Genomic DNA, 23,064 nt, shown 5'->3' with positions numbered 1-23,064 from the left:
GGAAAATGAAACTGTTAGGTTATCTTACATGTCTACACTAAATTGTTATTAAAGTTGTTTGTTCAGCTAGTATCAATTATAACTGTCTGACAAACAACCAAACTACCACTACTATTGTGTAATAGAAGGGCTTGATTTAAGGTAGACTTGATTTATAAAGGAAATGCTTGTGAGAAAAGCTTAAATTCTTTGTGTGTGTCAGGCTCCTCCTCCCCATTATCTGATCTCCTGGTTTCCTCTGAATACAGATAGAATTTGATAAACCATAAGAGGATGTTTGATTCTGTTCCACCGGCACTTCAAAAACAGCATATGTCTGGTGCAGTAAAAAAAACGTAACTGCAATGAGTATGATTTTTCTCTTTCTGTTCATTCTTTCATGTGTCATAATGAAAATCTCACCCCTGCATCTCATTGAACTCCCTCCGATGGAATGTTCTCAAGAGGTAAAGATACTGTTTTCTTCCCTTTTATATATAGAACATTAATGATATGAATGTGTTCATCTTTCATTTTGCTGTTTTCTGACAGGGGCTAGATTGCAAGGTTCAAGTAGGTAAGTATGTTTACTCTAAATTTTAAGTAAATTAATTAAGTACTAGGAGGTTTTTAAAAGACAAAATCAAAGGTATGTTCTTCAAATATTTCTTTGACGTCTTAGGTAACTGTTCAGATGAGGATTGGAAGATCCCAAGATATAAAGCCCCAGGTTCTCCTGTTGTAAGCGCAAATGTAAAAGCCAAGAGGGATGAGAGTGGACAGTTTGTGCCAATTATATACCTTACATGGATCCAATTACCTGACAGTAAGGCAGATTATGTACAGCTATGTTCAAGACTACAATATTTAAAAAATAATCAAATAATTTCAGTCAAATAGATTTTTTGTACAAAACATGTACATCTGGCCCAATTGTTTCCCAGTATAATTCTATGTAAAGGTTTTTTTCTTTATATTATTTTCCACAGGTGGCATATTCTCCCTCGAAGGGACTGAAGTGCGTGTGGTTGAAATGGCCACATATCACAGCGTTTGTGTTCGTTACATTTTTCGTAACACACTGTTGGGGACAGAAAACCCAAGATGGGGCATGGTGAGAGTACAAACTCTTGTTTAACCATATAATATGCAGTATTATTTATGCCACTGTTTCAGCTTTGTTTCTTTCCTTCATCATTTTAGTGGAATTTTTCTTTGGACAGAATTGTTGTCATCCCCAACTTCAAATACCAGGTTTTTGTAACCAATTTACCAAAGCCAGACATAGGAAGTTATACAGGTATAACCAACATCACAATTCCAGGTGAGATAAATAACGTAATCTTTAAAAAAACAGTTGAGGCTTGGTGATTTAGATGCTGTTTATATTCAGATTTGTTGCAGTTATTCAAAGTCAGCATTAAATGGAAGTTGCAGTAGTCTTTTCTTCCCTATTGTGACGTATATCCAAGTGACAAACAGCTCCTAGAAAGAGAAAAAATTAAAGGCGGGGCTTGATTTTTCCGGATTGATTGGATGGTTGTGGTTTGCTATTGGTCGATCTCATGTGAGTGACAGGTTGCCCCGCCCTCTCGCCTGTAAACGTCATCAGAGATGTCGCTGCAAGAGGGAGGGGAAAATTGATTTGATTACAGATTACAGGGGTATATGAATATAAAAAAATTGTGTTGTGGATGGATAATTCATTTATAATAAATACTGCAATATTCCATAAAAAACAACAATTGTCAACTTTAAGTGAACGAGTTATCTCAACAATTAATTATCTCAATGTTTTAAACAAGGAAAACCTCCTGTTTGTATAAATCTGTTTGTCATTTAAGAGAGCATTTGGAATAAGAAGGTAAAATGGTCAGTGAGAAACTCTAAGAAAAATGACTTGGTGATAACCATAGAATTCGAACCACAAGAGTTCTCTGACCAATACAAAGTCTCCATCTGCAGTCCTGACCTTCACCCAGAATCATCTCACATTGTCATAAAGGTATCTTCAGACTGAAAGAAAAAGACTCTATATATGTATATTCCTTCATAAACGTATATATTCATATAGTATTATGTGAAAAGAATTCTGTTTTAAAGGACAAGACATTTCTAATGGTTAATTTCACACTGGAAGCATGGTGGATAACTCACTGTTGTTTGGACTTGGTGGTGAGTTAAAGTATTATTTGTATGTGTGCTGTTTGTTAATATATAATATCAAGTAGTATTGGAATGTTTTGAGTCTTATATCATTAAATGGCTAAAAGATGTCCTGTCCAACAGATTCAGCCACTGTCTGTTCAAAGCATGAAGAACTGTCTGGATTACAGAGAGAAAGTTAATATCTGTCCCTGTACGTAATACACAGTAACATTAAATGTCTTTTTGCCGGTTTATTTTTAAATAGCCATTCAGATTATGATTCACAGCAATGCAAATGTTTCAGTGTATGATCTTGAATGAAAGTAAAGTTCATTTGACCTCTATTTTATTTGATTTGTATAGGCTACCATAATCTCTATTAACATGTTAATGTCAGTTCTTCCAGATGCTCCTGTTGCTTTTATTACTTTGGTGATACTGGGACTGTTGTTAGGGATATTGGCAGCTGTTGGTTGCTGTGTTGCATTTTTCCAGAACAAGGACTTACATAAAGGTTAGTGCAAATTAAAAGATCAAATAAATAAGCATGTAACTTAAATATGCAAAGACAAAGGTACAGGACTCAACGGATTTAGTGAGAGAAAAAACTACCATCCCATGAAGCATTGCAAATGACATAATCAAATTAAAATGGTTATTGGCTAAATAGGTGGAATTTTCTGTACAGCATCATGGGTAATGTAGTTTTCACCACGAATTCTGTTGTTTATTTAAAAAAAATAATTTTAAAAAATGAGAAGAGATGGCTTCAACAAAAGCATATATCATCGATTAACAACCTTGTAGCTCACAGTAGCTCTGCCTTTTTAAGTGTTTTACGTTATCATTAAGAATCAATTTCCCATATGGAGAAAAGTTTTTACTTCCAGAACCCAATTGTGGCATTCTGTTGTGTAATAAAATCAGTAATTGGCTACATTGTTCTGCACTTTTCAATTGTTTTGCTGATTCTTCCACTTACTCTTTATTTATTGAATACATTTTGAAGGGTCTCTTAATAATAATCATGAATTTTGATAGAAATGCCGTCCTCAGACATCTCTACCTGTGCAAAGGGTAAAGTGGAGTGGAATCCCGTTCAGGAGCACAAGAGAGTCATCATCATCTACTCTCTGGACCACCCCCTTTACAAAGAGATCATTTTGAAGTTATGTGCCTTCCTGAGGGCTAAATGTGGCACAGACGTCACTCTGGATCTCCTGGACTCCGCCTGGCTCAGTACAATCGGCAGAATTCAGTGGCTAGATGTGCAAAGGGAACGAATCTCCAAGTCCTCAGACAAAGTCCTGATCCTGTGCTCTCCAGGCGTTTATGCGAAGTGGAAGGCCATGTGCGGTGAGCGCAAAGCGAGACTGAAGGAGGATGAACGTTCACCCATAGGAGACATGCTCACGCCAGCCCTGAGCCTCATTATACCGGATTTTGTTCACGCTTCATCTTTCCACAAGTACATGGTGGCTTATTTCGATGACGTGTGCTGTGAGGATGATGTTCCAGCACCTTTTAACGTGGTGGTGAAGTACAAGCTCATGAAGCACTTTGAGGAACTTTACTTCCGGATCTTAGACATGGAAAAATATGAGCCAGGGCGGGTTAAATGCATTGAAGGCATTAGGGTGAATGATTACTTCAACTGTCCCTCAGGACGAGCCCTTCGGGATGCTGTTGAAGCTTTTCACAATTACCAGCTGAAGAATCCAAACTGGTTTGAAATGGAGCTTTTGGACACTGATGATGAAAAAGAGGAAATCATCTTGGAGTCAATGTTTCCTATAAACTATAACCCTGACACTGAATGCTATAAGCTGATTGAAGAACATAAAGCTCATGCATTTGTCAATATGATTAAGTGTCATGATGAACATTTCTTAAAGTGTTCCATCGCAGAGACAGGGATATTACTGAATGAGAATTCTTCAGTTCTTACCACAGATGTGCAGTCCAATGGTCCGGTTCTGAGTAGCTTTACAACTATAGATGTGAAAGGTTTACCAGCAACCAAACCTGTCGCACAACATGCTTTATGTTTACAGCCTCTGTGAATCTCTTTGATTTAAGCTTGGCATTATCAGACTACTGTGACTTTATGAGTCTAAACGTTTGTCTACTGTATGTATAAAATGGCATATTGAGTTTTTGTCTTTTTGACAAATACAGAAAAAAGAATAAAAATGTAAAAAATATAAGACATGTACTTTTGGCTGATGTTTAAATCTAAAGTTATTTACAATGCATGCAATGTACACATTTTATCATTCAAGGTCCACATTTAATATTTTTGCATTCCCTGGGAATTGAACCCGTGATCTTGGCATTCCTAGCACCATGCTCTACTGTAAGCTACAGAAAAAAAAAATATTTTCTATGATAAATAAACTGCACAGACCACTTTTCCCCCCACACATATACAATTGGTATTGTCTGTTTTTTTCAGTAATTTTTGAAGTGTCCAGGAATTAATACATTTTCAAAGGAAATTAGTACAGAATTGGGGTTGTGCCAACCTATAACCAAAAACAAAAAAAGTAAATAATATTCTGAGACTCACATACATGGTTTATGGAGAATAATATATATTTTAATTAGTACAGAATTGTGGTTGTGACAACCTATAACCAAAAAATAAGTAAATATTATTCTGAGGCTCACGTACATGATTTATGGAGAATATATATTTTTAAATAATATATCAATTTGAAATCTTTTGTATTATTAAACTGGATACTTATTTTGAAAGTATAGAGACTGTATTCTCCAAAAATGATTAATGAATCAATTGCCGTTCTGACAGGAGTTCTGAGTAAAAGTCAATTGATGGGATTCTCGACTAGTACAAACAGACCCAATCGGATCAAAGTTCATCCTAGTGGAGTCGAGCCGAGAAGAATGCAGCAAATAGCTTTTGAGAATTTGAGAAGTTATTATCCAAAATAAAGATTGGGATTGATTTAAGAAGAATCGTAAGTAGTGAGTATCGCGTGAGAAGCGTTTTAATGAGCAAACAGCTTGTTTTCCTTCACTCTTTACTGAACGTCGAAGTCCTGAAATGTTTACGTACAGGACCCGTATGTTGAATTTATTCTTTAGGGATTTCTTTTTTAAACGTGTGCATGATTGTTAAACTTGCATTTCAGCACGTCGCTTGTCTCAAACAAACAGAGCATGACACATTTTTCTCTTTGAATAGTTTGGAAACTTTGCAGCAGGCGGTGGTTTGATGTTTTTTTTTTGTTTTCGAATTAGACTTTTGCTGACCTGAAGATCCTGTTTTGAAGATGATGTGGAGGTTATCTGCTTTTTTTAGACGTTGCATTACAACTTCATTCAGCAGACATTGCAAAAAAGGTAAAGTAGCACAAACCACATCTAGCCTACACAGTAAAGAGATACAGAGAAACCTTGTCCAAATTTCATATTACTCTGCAATGCACCTTTCAGACTAATTGTACTATTCTATTGGCTACTGTACCACAATCTAATCACTGAATATTCGGAACGTTCTTCAGAATGTCCTATTTATTAATGTTTTAGATCGTAAAATGTGCAAACGTTTTGAGAACATGACTGTAATGTAACTGGAAGATCGTTAGTTAATAACTTTGAGAAACCCCTGCCAGAAAGTTCTGAGAACACTTACTGTATGGTCAATTAAAAACATTTTTTGCGATCAATCACCACATACCTGACTCTCAGAACCAATTAAAACTGGGTGAAACCTGTCTTTGGTCTCCAAATTTGAATGTTCTATGGTACAATTTTGATTGGGTGAACTGTTCCCTATTTCTCCATACAGACAGCCTGTTTACCATCCATCCTAATGTGAAAGAGGCTTTAGCGGATCACAGGGCAGTTGTGGCTCTGGAAAGTACTATTATTACACATGGAATGCCTTATCCTCTCAATCTCAGGTAAAAAAAAGAAGATAAATCTCTTACAGTCCTGTCTAATACTTACTCTGAATTTTTCCCTCACATCATTCTGAAGTCAGGGTTGTCACATGCCCCTTTATCTTAAAAAACAGAACAGAATATTTTTGTTGTACTATAATTGCACAAGCTTTTTAAAGACTAGAAGGTGGATAACTTGGATTTAGTGCTCTGAAACATACAACAATATAAACTGATACATATCTGGATTCGGTATTTACCAATTGGCTGCATTTTCTTTGTATTTCAGCACAGCAAAGGAAGTGGAAGCTATTGTGAGGGCTGAAGGTGCAATCCCAGCAACCATTGGGATTCTTGAGGGGAGGATTCACGTGGGCCTTTCTTCGGATGAACTGGACTTCCTAGCACAGAGCAAAACAGCAGTAAAAGTGTCCAGAAGAGACCTTCCTTATGTCATCAGCAAGGTCTGGAACTGATGTAAACTTTGATTTTAATCATGTGAATAAAAATTTTAATGTGAAATGTCTGTTTTTTGATAATGCAGGGTCTGTCAGGTGGCACTACTGTCTCCGGCACAATGATTGTGGCTCACAAAGCTGGGATTCCTGTCTTTGTAACCGGAGGCATTGGAGGAGTACATAGAGATGGAGAAAACTGCACGTTTATTTAACAATTGTCCTTATTTCCATGTAAAATATACGCATTATACTGCTTATATTCAATGACTGACATATTATCTCTTGCAGCCTTGGATGTGAGTGCAGACCTCACCGAACTGGGTCGAACACCTATTGCTGTTGTGTCTGCTGGGGTGAAATCCATCCTAGATATTGGTCGCACTCTTGAGTTCTTGGTTAGTGCTCAAACCCAGTTACCATTTTTTACACTATTTCATGTAAACACAAGAAAAACACTGTAAATTTGCAAGCTGTTTTTGCCGTCATCTGATGCTGACTTAAAACGTAAGTGTGCTGATTTCCAACCCAATTTCTATTGTTGCAATGTTGGTTTTATGTAAATGAACAATGTTTCTCTTTCTCCATGCTACCTGGACCAAGAAATTCCTGTTTATTTGTGTGAAAAAGTTTCAGCTCCAGGACTTTAAAGAAAACTACAGATTGTACTTTTGCATTTTTAATCCCAGCCCACAGACAGTCAAATTGGCATAGAATTATGAACAAAACCATTATTGTAAGAGTAGGTTTCTCACTGAAAATTGTATATCGTAGTTTGTCTCCTCTTTAAATTGCATTATGGTAAAATGTAACACTATGGCAACAGTCTTCTTACGTTTTGAAGGAAAGGTGCTTCCCATTCCTTCTCTTTATTTTGCATTTCTTTTATTAAAAGTTTTATTAAAAAGCCATTTTGCCAGCAGTTATGTGCCTCTATAAAATTAGTCTTTAGAAACACTAATAATCTAATAACACCGAAAATCTTTATTTATATTTTTTTATATTATGTATTTTAATTGATTTCTTACCATAATATTAAAATTGTTATAATAATAGACATTATGTAATACCCCTAGTAAACCGGGTCAGTTTTGATTTCATATATACTTAGGTTCTCATTCATAGATCAATGCTTTTATTTACAGGAAACTCAGGGTGTATGTGTGGCCACATATGGAGATTCAAAAAGCTTCCCGGCTTTCTTCTCGCGGCAAAGTGGATTTACTTCTCCTTACCATGTCTCCAGTCCTCAAGAAGCAGCAGATCTTATTGGCAAGTCTGAGTGTTTAAGCTTTTACCGCACCTACATTTGAGTAAATGTCAATATTACACATTTACCGAAAGCTGTAGTGATTGTAATTGAAAGAGCTAGTTGAAACAGAGATCATAGATAATGTTTCTCTAATGTAACTCATCCTGCTTAGTCATTCATGAAAGGCTCTTAAACGCTCTCTTTTCTCAACAGCAAGCACACTATCTCTGGGGCTGCAAAGTGGTCTTCTGTTGGCCGTTCCCATCCCAGAGGAACATGCAGCCACGGGACAACTGATAGAGGACGCCATACAAACAGCTGTGACTGAGGCCAGGTTGAGAAAAATAATGCCTGGAGTCTGGACATAACAGTTGCCACATATAATGTTAAACATTTTCTTTGTATATTTGAAGCTCAAAAGGTGTCACAGGAAGAGATGTCACTCCTTTTATCCTTCAGCGAGTCAATGAGCTCACTAAAGGGAAGTCCTTGCAAGCCAGTATCCATTTAAGACACAGGACATAGTTTTGCTTATTGCATTTATGTTCTTATATACTTATAATGACATTTTGATTTTGAAACACTGATACATAATTCATATGTACAGTACCTATTGCATTGTGTGGTTGTAGTCTAAGTGGTCTGCAACTTATGTTTTGTGGTATTTTCCTGAAGTTCATTCATTTTCAGATATAGGACTCATCCATAACAATGCCAAGGTGGGCAGTCGGATTGCATGTGCCCTTTCTAAACACAAAGAAAAAAGTGGAGGCAACTTCAGAGGTGATAGTAAGACTCAAAAGTCAATGGACCAGAGAATGGACCCCAAAACTGGAAGTGATATGGTAAGCTTTTATAGAAAGTCAAAATTAATGCAAAATAAATACATTTTATTTTCAGTGATGTTGTTGTTAACTAAAACTAAAATGATTTTAAAATAATCGTTAATTAAAATAAAGCTGTAATTAAATGTATAGATATTAGACGAAACACTCGAACTTAAACAAAATAAGCAAAAAATAGAAATGTTGCCTTAATAAATACATAAGTTGAGTTACTAAAATGACTAAAACTGAAATAACAATGAATATAGAAAAATATAGAAAATCTAATATAAATAACAAAAGCACATAACAAAATTAAACTAAAATGAAAACTGAAAATATGAACATAAAAGCTAATTCAAAACACACTTAACTATAATTTCCCTCAGATTGTTATCGGTGGAATAAACGTTGATTTCATCGCTAAAGGAACAACAAAGACATTGGTGGTGAGTCTAGTAACAAGCTACAGGAGCTTAAGTTACTTGTTTATGACAGGATGCATGTAAATATTTGTATTCAATTCAGTTTGGTCAGACAAATCCAGGAAGTGTGTGCCAGTCATTTGGAGGAGTGGGCAGAAATATTGCTGGTATGTTATGTGTCATTCATATTATTATGAAGGAATATGTACAGTTCCTCTTTTTTACAATTGTCCCTGTATTTCTAATAGATTGTTCAAGCCGATTAGGATACAAACCTCTCTTCATTTCTGCCATCGGCAAAGACTCTCATAGTGACGCAGTGTTAAACTATTGTAAACACATGGTGAGGTACATTTTCTACTTTACATTTTATTGCTCTTGTAGCCCAAAAATTTTGTTTTGTAGGTCATTGTATTATTATTTTTTTTATTTTTTTGCATTTTACTCATCAGAATACAAGTGCAATTGCCAGATTACAGGACCAAAGGACTGCAACCTATTGTGCTGTCATAACTGAGTCTGGAGAGTTGAGCTTAGGTTTGGGTGACATGGACATCCATCAGCAAATACAAGAGCAGTATGTACGTATATTCAAAGAGTACACTACCGTTTTAAAGTTTAGGGGTCGTGAGATTTTTTTGAATGTTTTTTTTCTCTTATGCTGACCTAGGCTGCATTTATTTGATCAAAAATACAGTAAAAACTAATATTGTGAAATCATTCTAATATACTGATTTGCTGCTCATGAAACATTTCTTATTATCATCAATGTTTAAAACAGTTGCGATGCTTAATAATCTTGTGGAATCCGTGATACATTTTTCCAGGATTCTTTGATGAATAGAAAGTTCAAAAGAACAGCATTTATTTGAAATAGAAATCTTTTGTAACAAGGTCTTTGACACAATGAATAACTGTTTTATTATTTTTTTTAAAGAAAAATCTTACTGACCCCAAAACTTTTGATTGATAGTGTACAATCACAAAAGTGTAACTTTGTGGCTTTTAAGTCGTGTTAGCTTGGAGACCATCTGCACGCTAATTCGAAACCTTGAAAAAAACACATTTAAAATGCACAGAGGAAAAACAGAGGAAAAATATTGATGACTCATCTTGCACTCACTCATTTTGTCCTATCAGATGCTCTTTAGAGTAAGACTGCCCCGCCCCCTAATAACACCTTCAACCAACTAGCAAGTAGCATATCAATAAAAATAAAAAAACGAAGGAAATGCGTCAACAAAAGGGCTTTAAAGCAACTGTAACAACTATTTTGATAGCATAAATCTTTTGTTTTTATGTTCAGGTATCTCAGTTTAAGGATCAACTTGCATCTGCATCTCTTGTAGTTCTTGATGGCAACATTCCGGTTTCAACCATTGATTACGTGTGCAGTATCGCCAAGAAACATGCAGTCCCCGGTAAACTCACTTATCTAATAGTCTACTGATTCCGAGTGTTGACGTCATAGTTTCAAGTCAGATGTTATGTGCATATCTATGTATTTTTCTTTTGCTGCAGTGTGGTTTGAGCCCACGGATGCCGATAAGGCCTGTAAGCCCTTCCTGTCAGAGAGCTGGAAAGCCCTGTCCTACACCTCCCCCAACCTGACTGAGCTCTGCACCATGAATCAGACACTAAATCTGCCCACTCCTACAGGTAATGTAGTTAGCTACAACCTAAAATAAGAAAATGGTTGACTACTGGACAGAAAGTGACAGAGCTTCTTGAATAGTAATCAAAGCATCATTTTGTTTCAGAATTGCCCATAACGCTCGAGGATGTTTTAGGCTGTGTACCGGCTCTCTGCCGCCCCCTGCTGGAGTATCTACATTGTGTGGTGGTCACTTTAGGTCCGCTAGGTGTGCTGGTGTGTGGAGAACATGATGCTGGAACTGTAAATTTGCAACCACGAAAGCTAAATCGGGTATGACGGGCTTATTATTTAAATGATTTACTATCCGAGTCGTAGATGATTCAGTGATTGTGTCTCTCCTCAGCGAGTCAGATGGTAGTCATTGCCCAGTGGTACAGTAGGTCATTTTATTCAATGGTGTGATGCTTCGTTTTTAAATATTAATGCTTCTAAAACAAAAGAACTCAGTACCTGTTTTGCCTGCTGTCATAAAGGGTGAAGTGGTCAAGAATATAAATATTTAGTGACAGTACTTGATGATAAGATACATTTTGAAGCAAACAGAGAAATCTCTCCAGCGTATGCATTTTCTGAGGAAACTTCATAGTTTTAATATGGAGTAATAAAGTCTCTTTTATGAAAAAATATTTTATACCTGTTTTATTGAATCTTTCTAAAGTTTTTCTATTATTTGTTGGTACAGCAACCTCTATGTGAGGAGTAGGAGTAAACTGAGTAACAGTTATAATGTGCAGCAAGATAGTGGGGACCGACTTAAGGAACATTACACACATTAATGAACAAAGGGCGACTAGGAAGGGCCAGTCAGTCCTTTCCGATGTCACCAATCCATTGTTTAGTAAATTTCAACTGCTTCCTTCAGGCTGTAGATTTAAAAACCCTTTGTGTAAATCAAATAGATTTAGAGTTCCTTTAGGAAAACAATTCCTTTATACCTGCTGTGATCATGTTTTTAAATTACTTATAATAAAATTATTGTGTGTTGTGTTTCTGTACATGTGCTGTATGTTTACTGCTGTCTATAACAAATTGCCTTTCGAGGACAATAAAGTCAATTTTATTAAAGTTCCCCTATTATGCTATTTTACTCTAAATTTTGTGATTGGTCTACTCTGCTCTGATTGGTCAGATGGCCCAGTATGTAATGATTGGTCAGATGACCCAGTCTGTTGTGATTGGTCTACTGTGCTCTGATTGGTCAGATGGCTCAGTATGTTGTGAATTGTCTACTGTGCTCTGATTGGTCAGATGACTCAGTATGTTGTGATTGGTCTACTCTGCTCTGATTGGTCAGATGGCCCAGTGTGTTGTGATTGGTTTTCTCTGCTCTGATTAGTCAGAAGGCCCAGTCTTTTGTGATTGGTCTACCACTTTTAGCACATAGACTAATTCCCCATGGACATAATTAAGTCCCGCCCTACATTTTTTTTCTTGTTTGAGAAGCCGTTTCACTCGAATGTCACAATGGGAAGACCCAAACTATGTCACAAAAGGGAAGAAAAGATGATTGCAACTTCCATTTTATGCTGACTCTAAGTGTCTTTTAAACCCTTTTACTGTGATATTAAAATATTGCACATTTATGCCTTTTTATAGCAGAAGGGACGACTGTGTGCTGTTCATTATCCTGCGCTGGCTGTGAGCCCTAAAGAAACAGTAAATGTGTCTGGAGCTGGTGACAGGTATGTTAATAGATAGTTAATAGGTATTTAACATCATGTGCAATGAATAAAACTGTTTCACATTAGTCTCTCTATCTCATCTAGTTTTGCTGGAGCAATGATGGTAGGGATCCTTCAAGGGATGGAAACAGACAGCTGTGTGCGAATGGGTCTCCTTGCCGCCCGCACGTCCTTGTTGTCTCCTCATCCAATAGATCCATCTCTGACAGCCGATGTCATCCATCCAGACAAGTCACACTCTCAACCTTGGTCAAAGCCTACATATGTGTGGATGGAGGACTGAAATACAATCTAAAAGAGGCAGAAATCTTACCAGCAGGCTTCTACAGTCACAGTGCATTCGATGGGACATATGCTACTTTTGTGGGGTTTTATAGCAAACAAACTCAATGATTGGTGCGTACTGAGCAATATGAAAATCCTACCTCATGACTGAAGGCTACTAAACATTTATGATTTTAGCATTTTACAGTATTATAACATACTTGTGATAATAGCTGGTATTTTTATAAAGGAGCAGAGTTAGGACGTTTTAATTACAATAGAGTTTTTTTAATTACAAATTTTAATGAAAATAGTCACAATTTAATTATTTAAACTACAACGTTTTTGCATTGCGTTTAAAATTTTGGAAATTAAAATAACATGTTTTTCTTTTGTAAACAAATTTTAAATAATTATTATTAAATTGTAAAGAACATTAAATGTATATATTACACTACTATTTGGTGAACTTCAAATAAAAATATATAAATTTAATATATAAATTGATTTATAAAAAAGTTTTTAAAATAATTTGTTTTAACCTATGCAGTATTTTTTATTTTATAAAAATACTTATGTCAAAAAGTACTTTCCCTAAATCTGATAACACGAAGTTGTATCGCGCCTCGTGACGAATCTAGAACATTGCTGATGTATGTTGAAAATTACGTTTACAAAATAAACTACATCTCCCACAATACATTGTGCATCGTATCTTGCGCAAACTCAATGAGAGGTGACTGGTTACTGTATTCCCTCCTCATTTCAGTGTAAGATGGTGGTAAAGAATCTGCTACCTAAATAAACAGTAAAACTGAGTAGGAAACATCTAATCAATATTGAACATCTGAGCTGTGGAATAGTGCTCATTCCAAACTATCAGATAGGCACATCTGATCAGTTGAAAGGCAGAAACCCCCGCCTAAACTAGAGTCAATATCCCTTGGAGTGGAATCCCTGCAATACAGGACCAGCTAGTTGAAGTGAGTACCCTACAAAACAACTGCTTTATTCGCGATCAATACACCCGAATATAATTACTTCAGCGGTATTAGTTTTGCATATGTGTGTTGAAGCAGACTAACCCCATGGTTAAAGCATAACACATTGAGTTTACGTGAAAGGTGAAGTCAAAGGTGGACTGGCAGCGGTTCCTCCTCTAGTCGCCGGGCCGATAAGTAGGAGAGTCGCAGGCTTTAGCTGTGTGTAGGCCGCAAAATAGAAACGTTCCGAAAACACTCGTTGTCGACAAAAAATATGTGAGGAAAGTAATTTTATTATTTTATAAGCATTTCAAAATATGTGTGCCTTTAGGTTTGTGTGTTATTGTTTGACGGAGTGTTAAATCGATGTTTCAGGCGTTGTGTTATATGCCGCACGTCAGTTGAAGTCTGTCCCAGCTGTGGAGACACCTGACCGGCTTTCAGCGCGACTGACGCGCCGCTAGACATACATGATGTGAGATATCAATAATTGGGGTTTTAATGAAGATTCGTAGATATTAAAATAAGGATTAAATGTGTTGTTTATTTAATTATTGTCATTTTGAAGCCGAAACGGGCTTTACGGAGGTCTGCGAATCTAAACAGTGTTTGATTAGGGATGATGTGAGACATATAAGTGGGAATCTTTCATATATGCTTTCAATGAAAATAAATAGTAATTTGCTTTTAGAAATAATATTTTTCTGAGCAAATATGAACTGCGTCGTTTATAAGTGCGTTTGTTGTGATACAATGTCAGTGTTGCACAAAAGACAGACTGAATCGCATGTTGTGATTTGCAATTCATTTAACGTTAGCTATAGTTTGTTGTTGTGAATATAACTTTGGTTCTGTATTCAGTGTTAAAATGTCGACGTAATTTAATTTATTTGGTAGATTTTTTGTATTATCTGTGCGTGGACTGCTAATACCTGCCATACATTCATCTCTAATGTGACCCAGTGATCCTATTCTGCAATCCCAATACATCAGCATGTTTATAGCCAACTGGGTTAACTGACTGTATTGAAAGTAACTTGAAAAGGCTTAATGTGCTTTGTGGTAGCTTGATGTTTTAAACTGCTTTGAGCCTATGACAGCTGACTATATTCATTTGCAATGGCTATTAAATTAGTTTTGAGCTTATTTATGTATTTTTTCAATATGAATATTTAACGACCATTTATGTACTAGAGTAAAAGTATTGTCATCATCCAGGCTGCTGCTGTTAAATCAAATCTCACTTAATCCCAATCTACTTTCTGTGACTTTGCATCAGCCTATTGGCCAACCTGCCAGAGACTCTCCTGAACTTACCGTGTGATAGGATGTCCCGCAGTCCAGAGCTGAAGGAAGATCCCATGGAGTGCCCACTGTGCATGGAACCGCTGGAGATTGACGATGTCAACTTCTTCCCCTGCACCTGCGGCTACCAGATCTGCCGTTTCTGCTGGCACCGCATTCGCACAGATGAGAACGGCCTCTGCCCTGCTTGCAGAAAGGTAAGAGCTTCTGATGATTGTTTATTCTATTGTTATATATCTAGTTGCGAAACACATTCTAATACCAACTTCACTCAGTCGGCGTGTTCGCAGGTTATTGGGTCACTATTACACTGTATTTAATAAAACTATCCTTAATCTGTAAGTAGCAGTCGATACCGATATGGCCGATAGCAATATCTAAAACGGTGGTTCTCAGCTGAACAGCAGGAGAAAACGGAGTTGAATGCAAATAATGAAACACTACTACAACAACCCATAATGATACGACCCTTCACAATACATAATGCTTACAATGACCTCTGTTAGAGCGCTACATATGGCAGTTTATCTGTTCAATAAAATACTTTACTCATCTGTTGAGTAATAAAAACACCATCTCCGTGTCGCTTTTACAACATTTCAAATCCCTCAGTTCTCGCCACCTCTGAATTACGAGCTCTATCGCGTTCTCTTTTTTTCCAGCAGACTTTCCTCTCTTTGGCTTTGTTTTTAAAACGGGGGGGTTGCGATTTAGCTGCTCCATGTCAACCTCTCTCGCTCATTGTGACAACTAACCTGTCACTTCCACACCATATACACGAACCAACTAGCCGGACCAACATTCTTTCTACACATGTATGCAATTTCTTGCAAAAACCGTCCGGTCAAGTCTAAAATATAAACACGCATAACAGGCTTACGATAGTAAATCATGGTAAGACAAAAACATGTTTTGGAAGAATGATTGATCTATTGGCTCATTAAAGTTTTATTTCTGCTATTGTGTTGGCTCGCCACCTGTTGCCCAATATACAAGCTAGTTTCTGAAACAAAATCAAAACCACTGAACCTAGTAGCAGAATCTAGAGAACTGGATGGTTGATATGTATTTAAACAAGAAGTTGCCATGACTATATTTAATTGTTGATTGTAAAACAAAATGTTATGCACAAGCGCAGTGGCGAAATATTGTCTGATTAACTGGCCTAAATGTTCTAAAGCCTGGTTATGCATTTGTGGCTAAACCATGTTGCACCACTTTTTTGGCAAACCGCACTTCCCAAGTGTAAATGCGATGTGGTTCATTCACTGTAATGGTGTCAGCCTGAAAACTTGACCTATTTGCAGAGTTCTTTGAGCATGCTAGCCCTCAGGATACCATGGTTCAGGCGATGTAACGAGTTGTGTGTGTCTTCTGTAGCCTTACCCGGAGGATCCGGCAGTATACAAGCCACTGTCACAAGAGGAGATCCAGAGGATAAAGAACGAGAAGAAGCAGAAGCAGAATGAAAAGAAGCAGAAGGTGACGGAGAACCGCAAGCACCTGGCCAGCGTCCGCGTGGTGCAGCGAAACCTCGTGTTCGTGGTGGGACTTTCTCAAAGACTCGCGGACGCAGAGGTGATTCATCGTATTAGACAATGTCGTTGTCTTTTTTTTTTTTCTTTTTTTTTTTAAAATATAGTGACTGTTTTTAGTTTGTTTTTTTCTTTTTTAGATCTATTGAATAATGAACATCAATATTTTTTTAAATAATTCATTCTAATTTTATTGCTATTTATTCTGTTTATAGCATTTGTTTGAATAGACTTTAACAAATTACTTGATAATGAATAACTAGCTGCTGCCTCTATGAAATTAACTCAAAATTAGTACAAAAGTTTGGGTCAGTTATTTCTTTATTTAAATTTTTTTATAAAGGATTTTTAAAAGTTTTTGAAAGAAGTCTATTCTGCTCACTAAAGCTGCATTTATTTAATAGAAAATACAGCAAAAGCAGTACTATTCTGATATGTTATTATAAATTAAAATAACTGTTTTTTTAAATTGTAATTTATTCCTGTGATGACAAAGCTGAATTTTCAGCATCCAGTCTTCCATTGTCGTATGATCCTTCAGAAATCATTATAATATGCTTATTTGCTGTTTAAGAAACATTTCTTATCAATGTTTTTGATAAGTGATTTACTTTTCTTTTTTTCCCTAGAATCATTGAAAGAAAAATCTCACTGACCCCAAACCTTTGAGCAGTAGTGTACAATCTAAAAGTACTACAATAAAAGTAGTAATTTACGATATAATGTACAAGTATCTAAATTACTGATCATGCAAAGAAGGGCAGATCACCCTGTGCCCATATCACATCAGTGAGAAATGTATCACTTCCTGTGGGAGGTAAATGAGAATGGCACAAAGATAGAGCGTTTTCATCAGGGAGTCGTTTACATTTTGCTGAACAAAAGGAAATGTCCTCCCTCAGAGTCATTTCACAGTTTGATTGTGTGATATATAATAAGCAGGCATAATTCAGCGTAGTGTCGGTTTTGTCGTTCATGCAATAATTCGCTTGAAGGAATCACTGTAACTTTGATCATTTCATAGGTTCTAAAGCGCCCAGAATATTTCGGGAAGTTCGGCAAAATTCATAAAGTGGTCATCAATAACAGCACATCATATGCAGGTTCACAGGTAGGAAAAACTTCATGTCCATGTGTGTGGAAAAAGTCTCTGGCTTATAGGGATAGTTCTACCAGAAATGAAAATTCTGTCATCATTTACTCACCCTCATGTTGTTCCAAACCTGTATGAATTTCTTTCTTCTGCTGAACACAGAAGATTGAAGAATGTGGGCAACGGTAGCCATTGACTTCCATTGTATTTTTTTTTCCCATACAATGGAAGTCAATGGCTTCAGCAGAAGAATGGACTATATCTAAGATAAACAAGATTAGGCATGAGGACGAGTAAATGATGACAGAATTTTCTTTGTTGCGTGAACTATCCCTTTAAGGCTACAGCAAAACAGTAGAATAAAGAAAACGCACACTTATATTTTGACCTTTCACTCCACAGGGTCCTAGTGCCAGTGCCTATGTAACTTACATTCGTTCAGAAGACGCCCTTAGAGCAATACAGTGTGTGAACAATGTCATAGTGGATGGTAGAACACTCAAGGTAAGTGTTAAACCATCACAGCACAGTCCTTTTGACAAATATGATTCAGAACGTCCCTTAGAAGTGACATGACGTTTAAACTTTAGTGTTATTTATTCTCATCTCTTCATGTGTACAGTATTTTACATTTATTCTTCTATCAATTTAAGATTGTTATTAAAGTAGTTCTGTGTTGCTGTTTTGTCTCCAGGCTTCTTTAGGTACAACAAAGTACTGCAGTTATTTTCTTAAAAGCATGCAGTGTCCCAAACCAGACTGCATGTATTTACATGAACTGGGGGATGAAGCGGCTAGTTTTACAAAAGAAGAAATGCAGGTGAGCGATTATGCTCGATCAGTTCAGACTAGTCAATACATAAACTAAATTACATTTTGAAAATGATTTTGCTCTCTCTATATGTGTACATTTTGTTTTTAGGCTGGGAAACATCAAGAGTATGAACAAAAATTACTCCAAGACCTTTACAAAGCGAACCCTAACTTTTTACAAACCTCAACGTGTGGGGAGAAGTCGAAGAGTAAACCCAACTCCACTCAGAGGTGTTGCTTTTAATCTTCAATTTCATTGCTGCACACACCGAGTATGATAACCATATCCAGATTTTTAGTGAAAATGTGCCTGATTTTTGCAATATATGCTATAATTAATCACATAATAGTTAAACAATTATTTTTTATAATTATATGATGATAATTAATTATTTTAAAATATATAAAAAGAAAAAAATATTCACCGCCGTTCATAGGTTTGGGGTTGGTGTGAAATAATATTAAATTATTTTAAGTAATAGTATTATTACATTATACAGTGTTGCATGGTCCTTCATAAATCATTCTAATGCTGATCTGCTACTCAAGAAACATTTCTTATTATTATCAATATTGAAAAGTTGTGCTGCTTAATAGTTTGTGGAACCTGTGATACATTTTTGCAATGTTTTTTGATGAATGAAATTTCAAAATGACAGCGTTTATGTGAAATATTTTTTGTAACATTGTGTGCGGCATTAACTGTCACTTCTGATCTGTTTAATGTGTCTTTGCTGACTAAAAGTATTAATTTATTAAAAAGAAAAAAGTCTTACTGACCCCAAACTTTTGAATGGTAGTGTATATAATTCAGCTATTATATATGATAAGGTTCTGGTAACACTTTACAATAAGGTTCCTTAGTTAACATTAGTAGCTAACATGAACTAAGAATGAACAATACTTAGTTAATATTAATTTCAACATTTACTAATACATTAAAAATCAAATGTTATATTTGTTAACATTAGTTAATACACTGTGAACTAACATTTACAAAGATTAATAAATACTGTAAAAAAATTTATTGCTCATTGTTAGTTCATGTAAGCTAATACATTAACTAATGAACCTTATTGTAAAGTGTTACCAAGTTTCTCTTTTCTTTTAGAAGTGTGGTTCCCATTTTTAACTTAGCATTATTTTATTCCCAGACCAAATAGCACCAATAAAGAAGGGTGGCCTTCATTACAGAGCTATGGGAAAATGGTTAACGGTTTAACCACAGAGCATCGCAAGTCCCCTCCTCTTTTAGACTGCCTAACAGACTCTGACCACATGACTCCAGACGAACCAGACCCTGAACAGGGAACAGAGCAGAACATGGGCTTCCCATCAGCCTTAGAGCCTACCAGGTACTGTACTGCAGAAGCCTAGCCAATAGTGATGATAGATAACAACTTTTGTTTATGTGTGCTTATTACAATGCGTTTTCATTTCAGTCCAATTGAGAAACCATCTGAACCCATAAGTATAGGAAATGGGGAAAATATATCACAGGTAAGTGCTAAAAAAAAGTGAATTACTGATAATAGTTATCATGTTTTTGTTTTGTTTTTTTGATCCATCTGTCTGTATTTGGTTTTGCAGACATCCAGTAGCGAGTCCCCATCTCCTCCACCTGGCCTTACTAAACCCAGCCTCGTTGTGCCCATCAGCGTGGCCGAACTCGCAGCACGCTCACCCTTCGAAGGGGCGGCAGCGGAGTCTCAGTCTCTTTTCTCAGACAACAGCAATTTCAGACATCCCAACCCCATCCCCAGCAGCCTGCCCCCCTTCTCCTGTTCCCCACAGGGAGCCTCAGACTGGCCCATGACTCCAGAACCACAGAGCCTTTTCACCTCAGGTAGGCACATGCAATGTAGTAGGATTTTATAACAATAAGATTTCAGTGTAAGCGGAGCTAATCGGGTAAACCCATCAATCTCTCTTCCTTGTTACAGACACTATCCCGGTGTCGTCCTCCACTGATTGGCAGGCGGCCTTCGGTTTTGGCTCTTCAGCCAAGCAGCAGCAGCAGGACGATGACCTGGGCTTCGACCCATTCGACGTCACACGGAAGGCTCTGGCCGACCTCATAGAGAAAGAGCTGTCAGTCCAGGAGCATTCCCCCCTCTCTCCCAACCCCTCCCATCAGACCAGCCTCCCCAACGGCCAACAGCGCCTTCCTCACCACCAGCACAGAGGCCTCTATAACTCCTTCAGCCTTCCCCAACACATGGCCGCACGGCACCCCTGGATGGGCCTCCCTACCCGTAATAACCTCACACACTTGAACCACACGGCCACCGCAGCAGCTGCACACAGCCATTTCTTAGACCTGAGCATGCCGACCCAACACCACAGCACCGGCCTTGGGGGGATTCCTATATCAGGTTAGGGAATGCATCTGTCTTGTGCACTCCAGTTTTTATGAATCACCTGTGTGTGTATTAAAACACCTTGTCTAAGCAGAGTACTACAGATGTAGCCCACTGATCCAAATAGAAACAAGTTGTTGAACTCATTCCCAGTTTGTTTATTGTTGTATTTTGCTCCGAGTTGCCTTTTAATTTACCATTCGCAAAGCCCCGCCCCCTTTAGTTACTGTTGCTGTGTCCGACAAGCCATGCCGCTCTTACAGCACATATGTTGTCACATGGTGAAAAATACATTGTGAAACAAAGAGGACACTGACAATGCGCTGACAGATGTGATATGAAATAAAGTCTCAACTTTCAAATTTGGTCTTTTTTTAAAAGAAATTTAAACAATAAATACCGTTCTCTTTAATGTGTCCTGACAGATTGCTGTAGCGTCTCGTTAAATCTGCGCATGAACCGATCATTTCTTCCTTCTAGTTAATTTATTGCATCAAATAAACATGAATGAACATCAGAAGGAATCCACTGACGTTAATCTACTAACTCTCCTGACTGCCTTGTCAGACAAAATTACGGATTTGGTGGATGCCGGATTATGATTGGTCAGATCGTCTGTCAATCAAATTACCTGCGAAGGTTGAATTTTTAAATTTTTTATTTGTTTTAAATAAGGCAGATATAAATATGAATATTAAATGAAAATTAGAAATGTTTCCTTGGAAACTAAGTGAAATATATTTCAACTGAAAATAGGCAAGGCAAGGCAAGTTTATTTATATAGCACATTTCATACACAATGGTAATTCAAAGTGCTTTACATAGAAGAAATTAAATTAATCAAAAGAAATCAGAATAATTAAAACAGTTTAGAATAAAAGATAAAATACAGAAATAATCAAATGAAATCAGAATAATTAAAACAAAATAAAATACAGTAAAAACAGTTGAATGAACAGTGGCACAGTGCTCATTCAGTAAATGCACAGCTAAACAGAAGTGTTTTGAGTCTGGATTTGAATGTGACTACTGTAGGAGCACATCTGATCTCTTCTTGAAGCTGGTTCCAGCATAGTAGCTAAAAGCAGACTCACCATGCTTAGAGTGAACCCTTGGTATTTCTAGCTGATGATGTGATCCTAATGATCCGAGTGATCTGTTGGGTTTATATTCAGTAAGCATATCTGCAATGTATTGAGGTCCTATGCCATTGAATGATTTATATACCAGTAATAATACTTTAAATTCACATCTATATGTAACTGGCAGCCAGTGTAAAGATCTGAGGACTGGTGTGATATGTTCATATTTTCTGGTTCTGCTCAGAATCCTGGCAGCAGCGTTCTGTATGAGCTGCAACTGTCTTATGGTCTTTTTGGGAAGGCCATTGGGAGTCCATTACAATAATCCACCCTGCTGGTGATGAAAGCATGCACAAATTTCTCTAAGTCTTGACTGGAAACAAAGCATCTAATTCTTGCAATATTTTTCAGATGGTAGTATGCTGATTTAGTTATTGCTTTGACATGACTACTGAAACTAAGCTCACTAAGAGTCACACCAGGATTCCTGACTTGATTTTTAGTTCTTTGACCCCTAGACTGAAGGTATGCGTTCACCTTGAGAACTTCATCTTTGTTTCCAAACGCAATGACTTCAGATTTGTCTGTTTAACTGAAGCAAGTTTTGGCACATCCAATTGTTTACTTCATCAATGCATTGGAACAGAGAGTTAATGGGGCTGTAATCGTTAGGCGATAGGGCTAAGTAGAGCTGTGTATAGTCAGCATAGCTGTGGTAAGCGATTTGGTTCTTTCTCATTATTTGGCTCATTGGGAGCATGTACAGGTTGAATAGGAGTGGCGCAAGAAAATATAAAAATAAATGGTAAAAAGACAATCGAAACCATTATATTCAGTGACATGACACCACCAGTGATTTGATGTATTCATTCTTTTGCTACTACTGACAACAGTGCAAAATGGTTCCAGAACATTTGCTCTGACATATTCAGTGTAGACACGGTGTAAGGATACAAAAAGTTAAGATGTTTCAATAATTTTTTTCTCTTTCAGAAAACAATGGCTCTACAGAAAGCATAAATGTGAAAGAGTGGCAGGACGGACTGCGAGCACTCCTACCAAATATCAACATCAACTTCGGTGGCCTCCCGAACTCTACCTCTTCCTCATCATCCTCCTCTACTTCCAGCGTGAATCACATCGGGGTGCCGGTAGGCCCAGCTGGAGTCTCGCACAGCCTCAGCTGGGACAGTGCGGCCAGTTGGATGGACCCCGCCATCATTACAGGTGCGGTTTGTGTTTTATAAACTAGTTACGGATAAAAGCTTTGCTGGTAAAAGTGCTAAATCATGTCCATTT

At 37.0% G+C, this 23,064-nt stretch overlaps 3 protein-coding genes across 10 annotated transcripts in view; all 3 read left to right on the top strand.

The window, feature by feature from the left end:
* The first annotated feature begins 141 nt into the window (after nucleotides 1–141).
* Nucleotides 142–4,552, top strand: LOC143720899 (interleukin-17 receptor A). Of its 2 annotated transcripts, none has more exons than XM_077210848.1 (10): nucleotides 142–446; nucleotides 532–556; nucleotides 662–805; nucleotides 969–1,093; nucleotides 1,183–1,303; nucleotides 1,824–1,984; nucleotides 2,083–2,154; nucleotides 2,269–2,338; nucleotides 2,525–2,641; nucleotides 3,169–4,552. In XM_077210848.1, the coding sequence occupies exons 1-10, from the start codon at nucleotides 345–347 to the stop codon at nucleotides 4,188–4,190; spliced, it is 1,959 nt and encodes a 652-aa protein (XP_077066963.1). In that variant the 5' UTR covers nucleotides 142–344; the 3' UTR covers nucleotides 4,191–4,552. The 2 variants fall into 2 exon arrangements, with proteins under 2 accessions (XP_077066963.1, XP_077066962.1); XM_077210847.1 differs by having other exon boundaries at nucleotides 2,068–2,154.
* A 409-nt stretch (nucleotides 4,553–4,961) lies between these two features.
* LOC143720898 (uncharacterized) lies at nucleotides 4,962–12,732 on the top strand. 6 transcript variants are annotated; one of them, XM_077210842.1, is made up of 19 exons: nucleotides 4,962–5,115; nucleotides 5,392–5,493; nucleotides 5,942–6,056; nucleotides 6,325–6,499; nucleotides 6,580–6,691; nucleotides 6,782–6,888; nucleotides 7,636–7,766; nucleotides 7,960–8,076; nucleotides 8,156–8,241; nucleotides 8,433–8,587; nucleotides 8,956–9,015; nucleotides 9,095–9,158; nucleotides 9,240–9,334; nucleotides 9,444–9,572; nucleotides 10,298–10,412; nucleotides 10,513–10,650; nucleotides 10,752–10,918; nucleotides 12,245–12,330; nucleotides 12,415–12,732. In XM_077210842.1, exons 2-19 carry the CDS (start codon nucleotides 5,424–5,426, stop codon nucleotides 12,611–12,613), a joined length of 2,121 nt encoding a protein of 706 aa, XP_077066957.1. In that variant the 5' UTR covers nucleotides 4,962–5,115; nucleotides 5,392–5,423; the 3' UTR covers nucleotides 12,614–12,732. The 6 variants fall into 6 exon arrangements, with proteins under 6 accessions (XP_077066957.1, XP_077066958.1, XP_077066960.1 ...); XM_077210843.1 differs by lacking the exon at nucleotides 4,962–5,115 and adding an exon at nucleotides 5,136–5,213; XM_077210845.1 differs by lacking the exon at nucleotides 4,962–5,115 and having other exon boundaries at nucleotides 5,245–5,493; nucleotides 10,298–10,405; nucleotides 10,524–10,650.
* Nucleotides 12,733–13,307: 575 nt separating this feature from the next.
* Nucleotides 13,308–23,064, top strand: part of cnot4a (CCR4-NOT transcription complex, subunit 4a) — an 11,302-nt gene continuing 1,545 nt past the window's right edge. Inside the window, exons 1-12 of one of the 2 annotated variants that reach the window (XM_077210827.1) lie at nucleotides 13,308–13,577; nucleotides 14,857–15,079; nucleotides 16,263–16,460; nucleotides 17,442–17,528; nucleotides 17,913–18,014; nucleotides 18,205–18,330; nucleotides 18,433–18,554; nucleotides 19,478–19,678; nucleotides 19,766–19,823; nucleotides 19,914–20,169; nucleotides 20,267–20,698; nucleotides 22,759–22,992. In XM_077210827.1, the coding sequence (XP_077066942.1) occupies nucleotides 14,906–15,079; nucleotides 16,263–16,460; nucleotides 17,442–17,528; nucleotides 17,913–18,014; nucleotides 18,205–18,330; nucleotides 18,433–18,554; nucleotides 19,478–19,678; nucleotides 19,766–19,823; nucleotides 19,914–20,169; nucleotides 20,267–20,698; nucleotides 22,759–22,992 (1,990 nt within the window). In that variant the 5' untranslated portion in view covers nucleotides 13,308–13,577; nucleotides 14,857–14,905. The remainder of the gene's footprint in view (nucleotides 13,578–14,856; nucleotides 15,080–16,262; nucleotides 16,461–17,441; nucleotides 17,529–17,912; nucleotides 18,015–18,204; nucleotides 18,331–18,432; nucleotides 18,555–19,477; nucleotides 19,679–19,765; nucleotides 19,824–19,913; nucleotides 20,170–20,266; nucleotides 20,699–22,758; nucleotides 22,993–23,064) is intronic. The other variant, XM_077210828.1, reaches the window with a different exon arrangement.

The sequence above is a fragment of the Siphateles boraxobius genome, unplaced genomic scaffold (assembly GCF_051911475.1).
Source record: "Siphateles boraxobius isolate OS27281-9 unplaced genomic scaffold, OSU_SipBor_1 65, whole genome shotgun sequence".
Lineage (NCBI taxonomy): Eukaryota > Metazoa > Chordata > Actinopteri > Cypriniformes > Leuciscidae > Siphateles > Siphateles boraxobius.
Note: the sequence above shows the minus strand (reverse complement) of the source record. Positions and strands in the feature narration are given on the sequence as shown.

Coding starts and splice junctions, on each gene's coding strand:
- LOC143720899 (XM_077210847.1), top strand. CDS start 345: ATGAGTATGATTTTTCTCTTTCTGTTCATTCTTTCATGTGTCATAATG. Junction 557..661: donor AGATTGCAAGGTTCAAGTAG/GTAAGTATGTTT, acceptor TTGACGTCTTAG/GTAACTGTTCAGATGAGGAT. Junction 1,094..1,182: donor AAAACCCAAGATGGGGCATG/GTGAGAGTACAA, acceptor TCATCATTTTAG/TGGAATTTTTCTTTGGACAG.
- LOC143720898 (XM_077210842.1), top strand. CDS start 5,424: ATGATGTGGAGGTTATCTGCTTTTTTTAGACGTTGCATTACAACTTCA. Junction 9,335..9,443: donor TAAACTATTGTAAACACATG/GTGAGGTACATT, acceptor TTTACTCATCAG/AATACAAGTGCAATTGCCAG. Junction 9,573..10,297: donor AGCAAATACAAGAGCAGTAT/GTACGTATATTC, acceptor TTTTATGTTCAG/GTATCTCAGTTTAAGGATCA.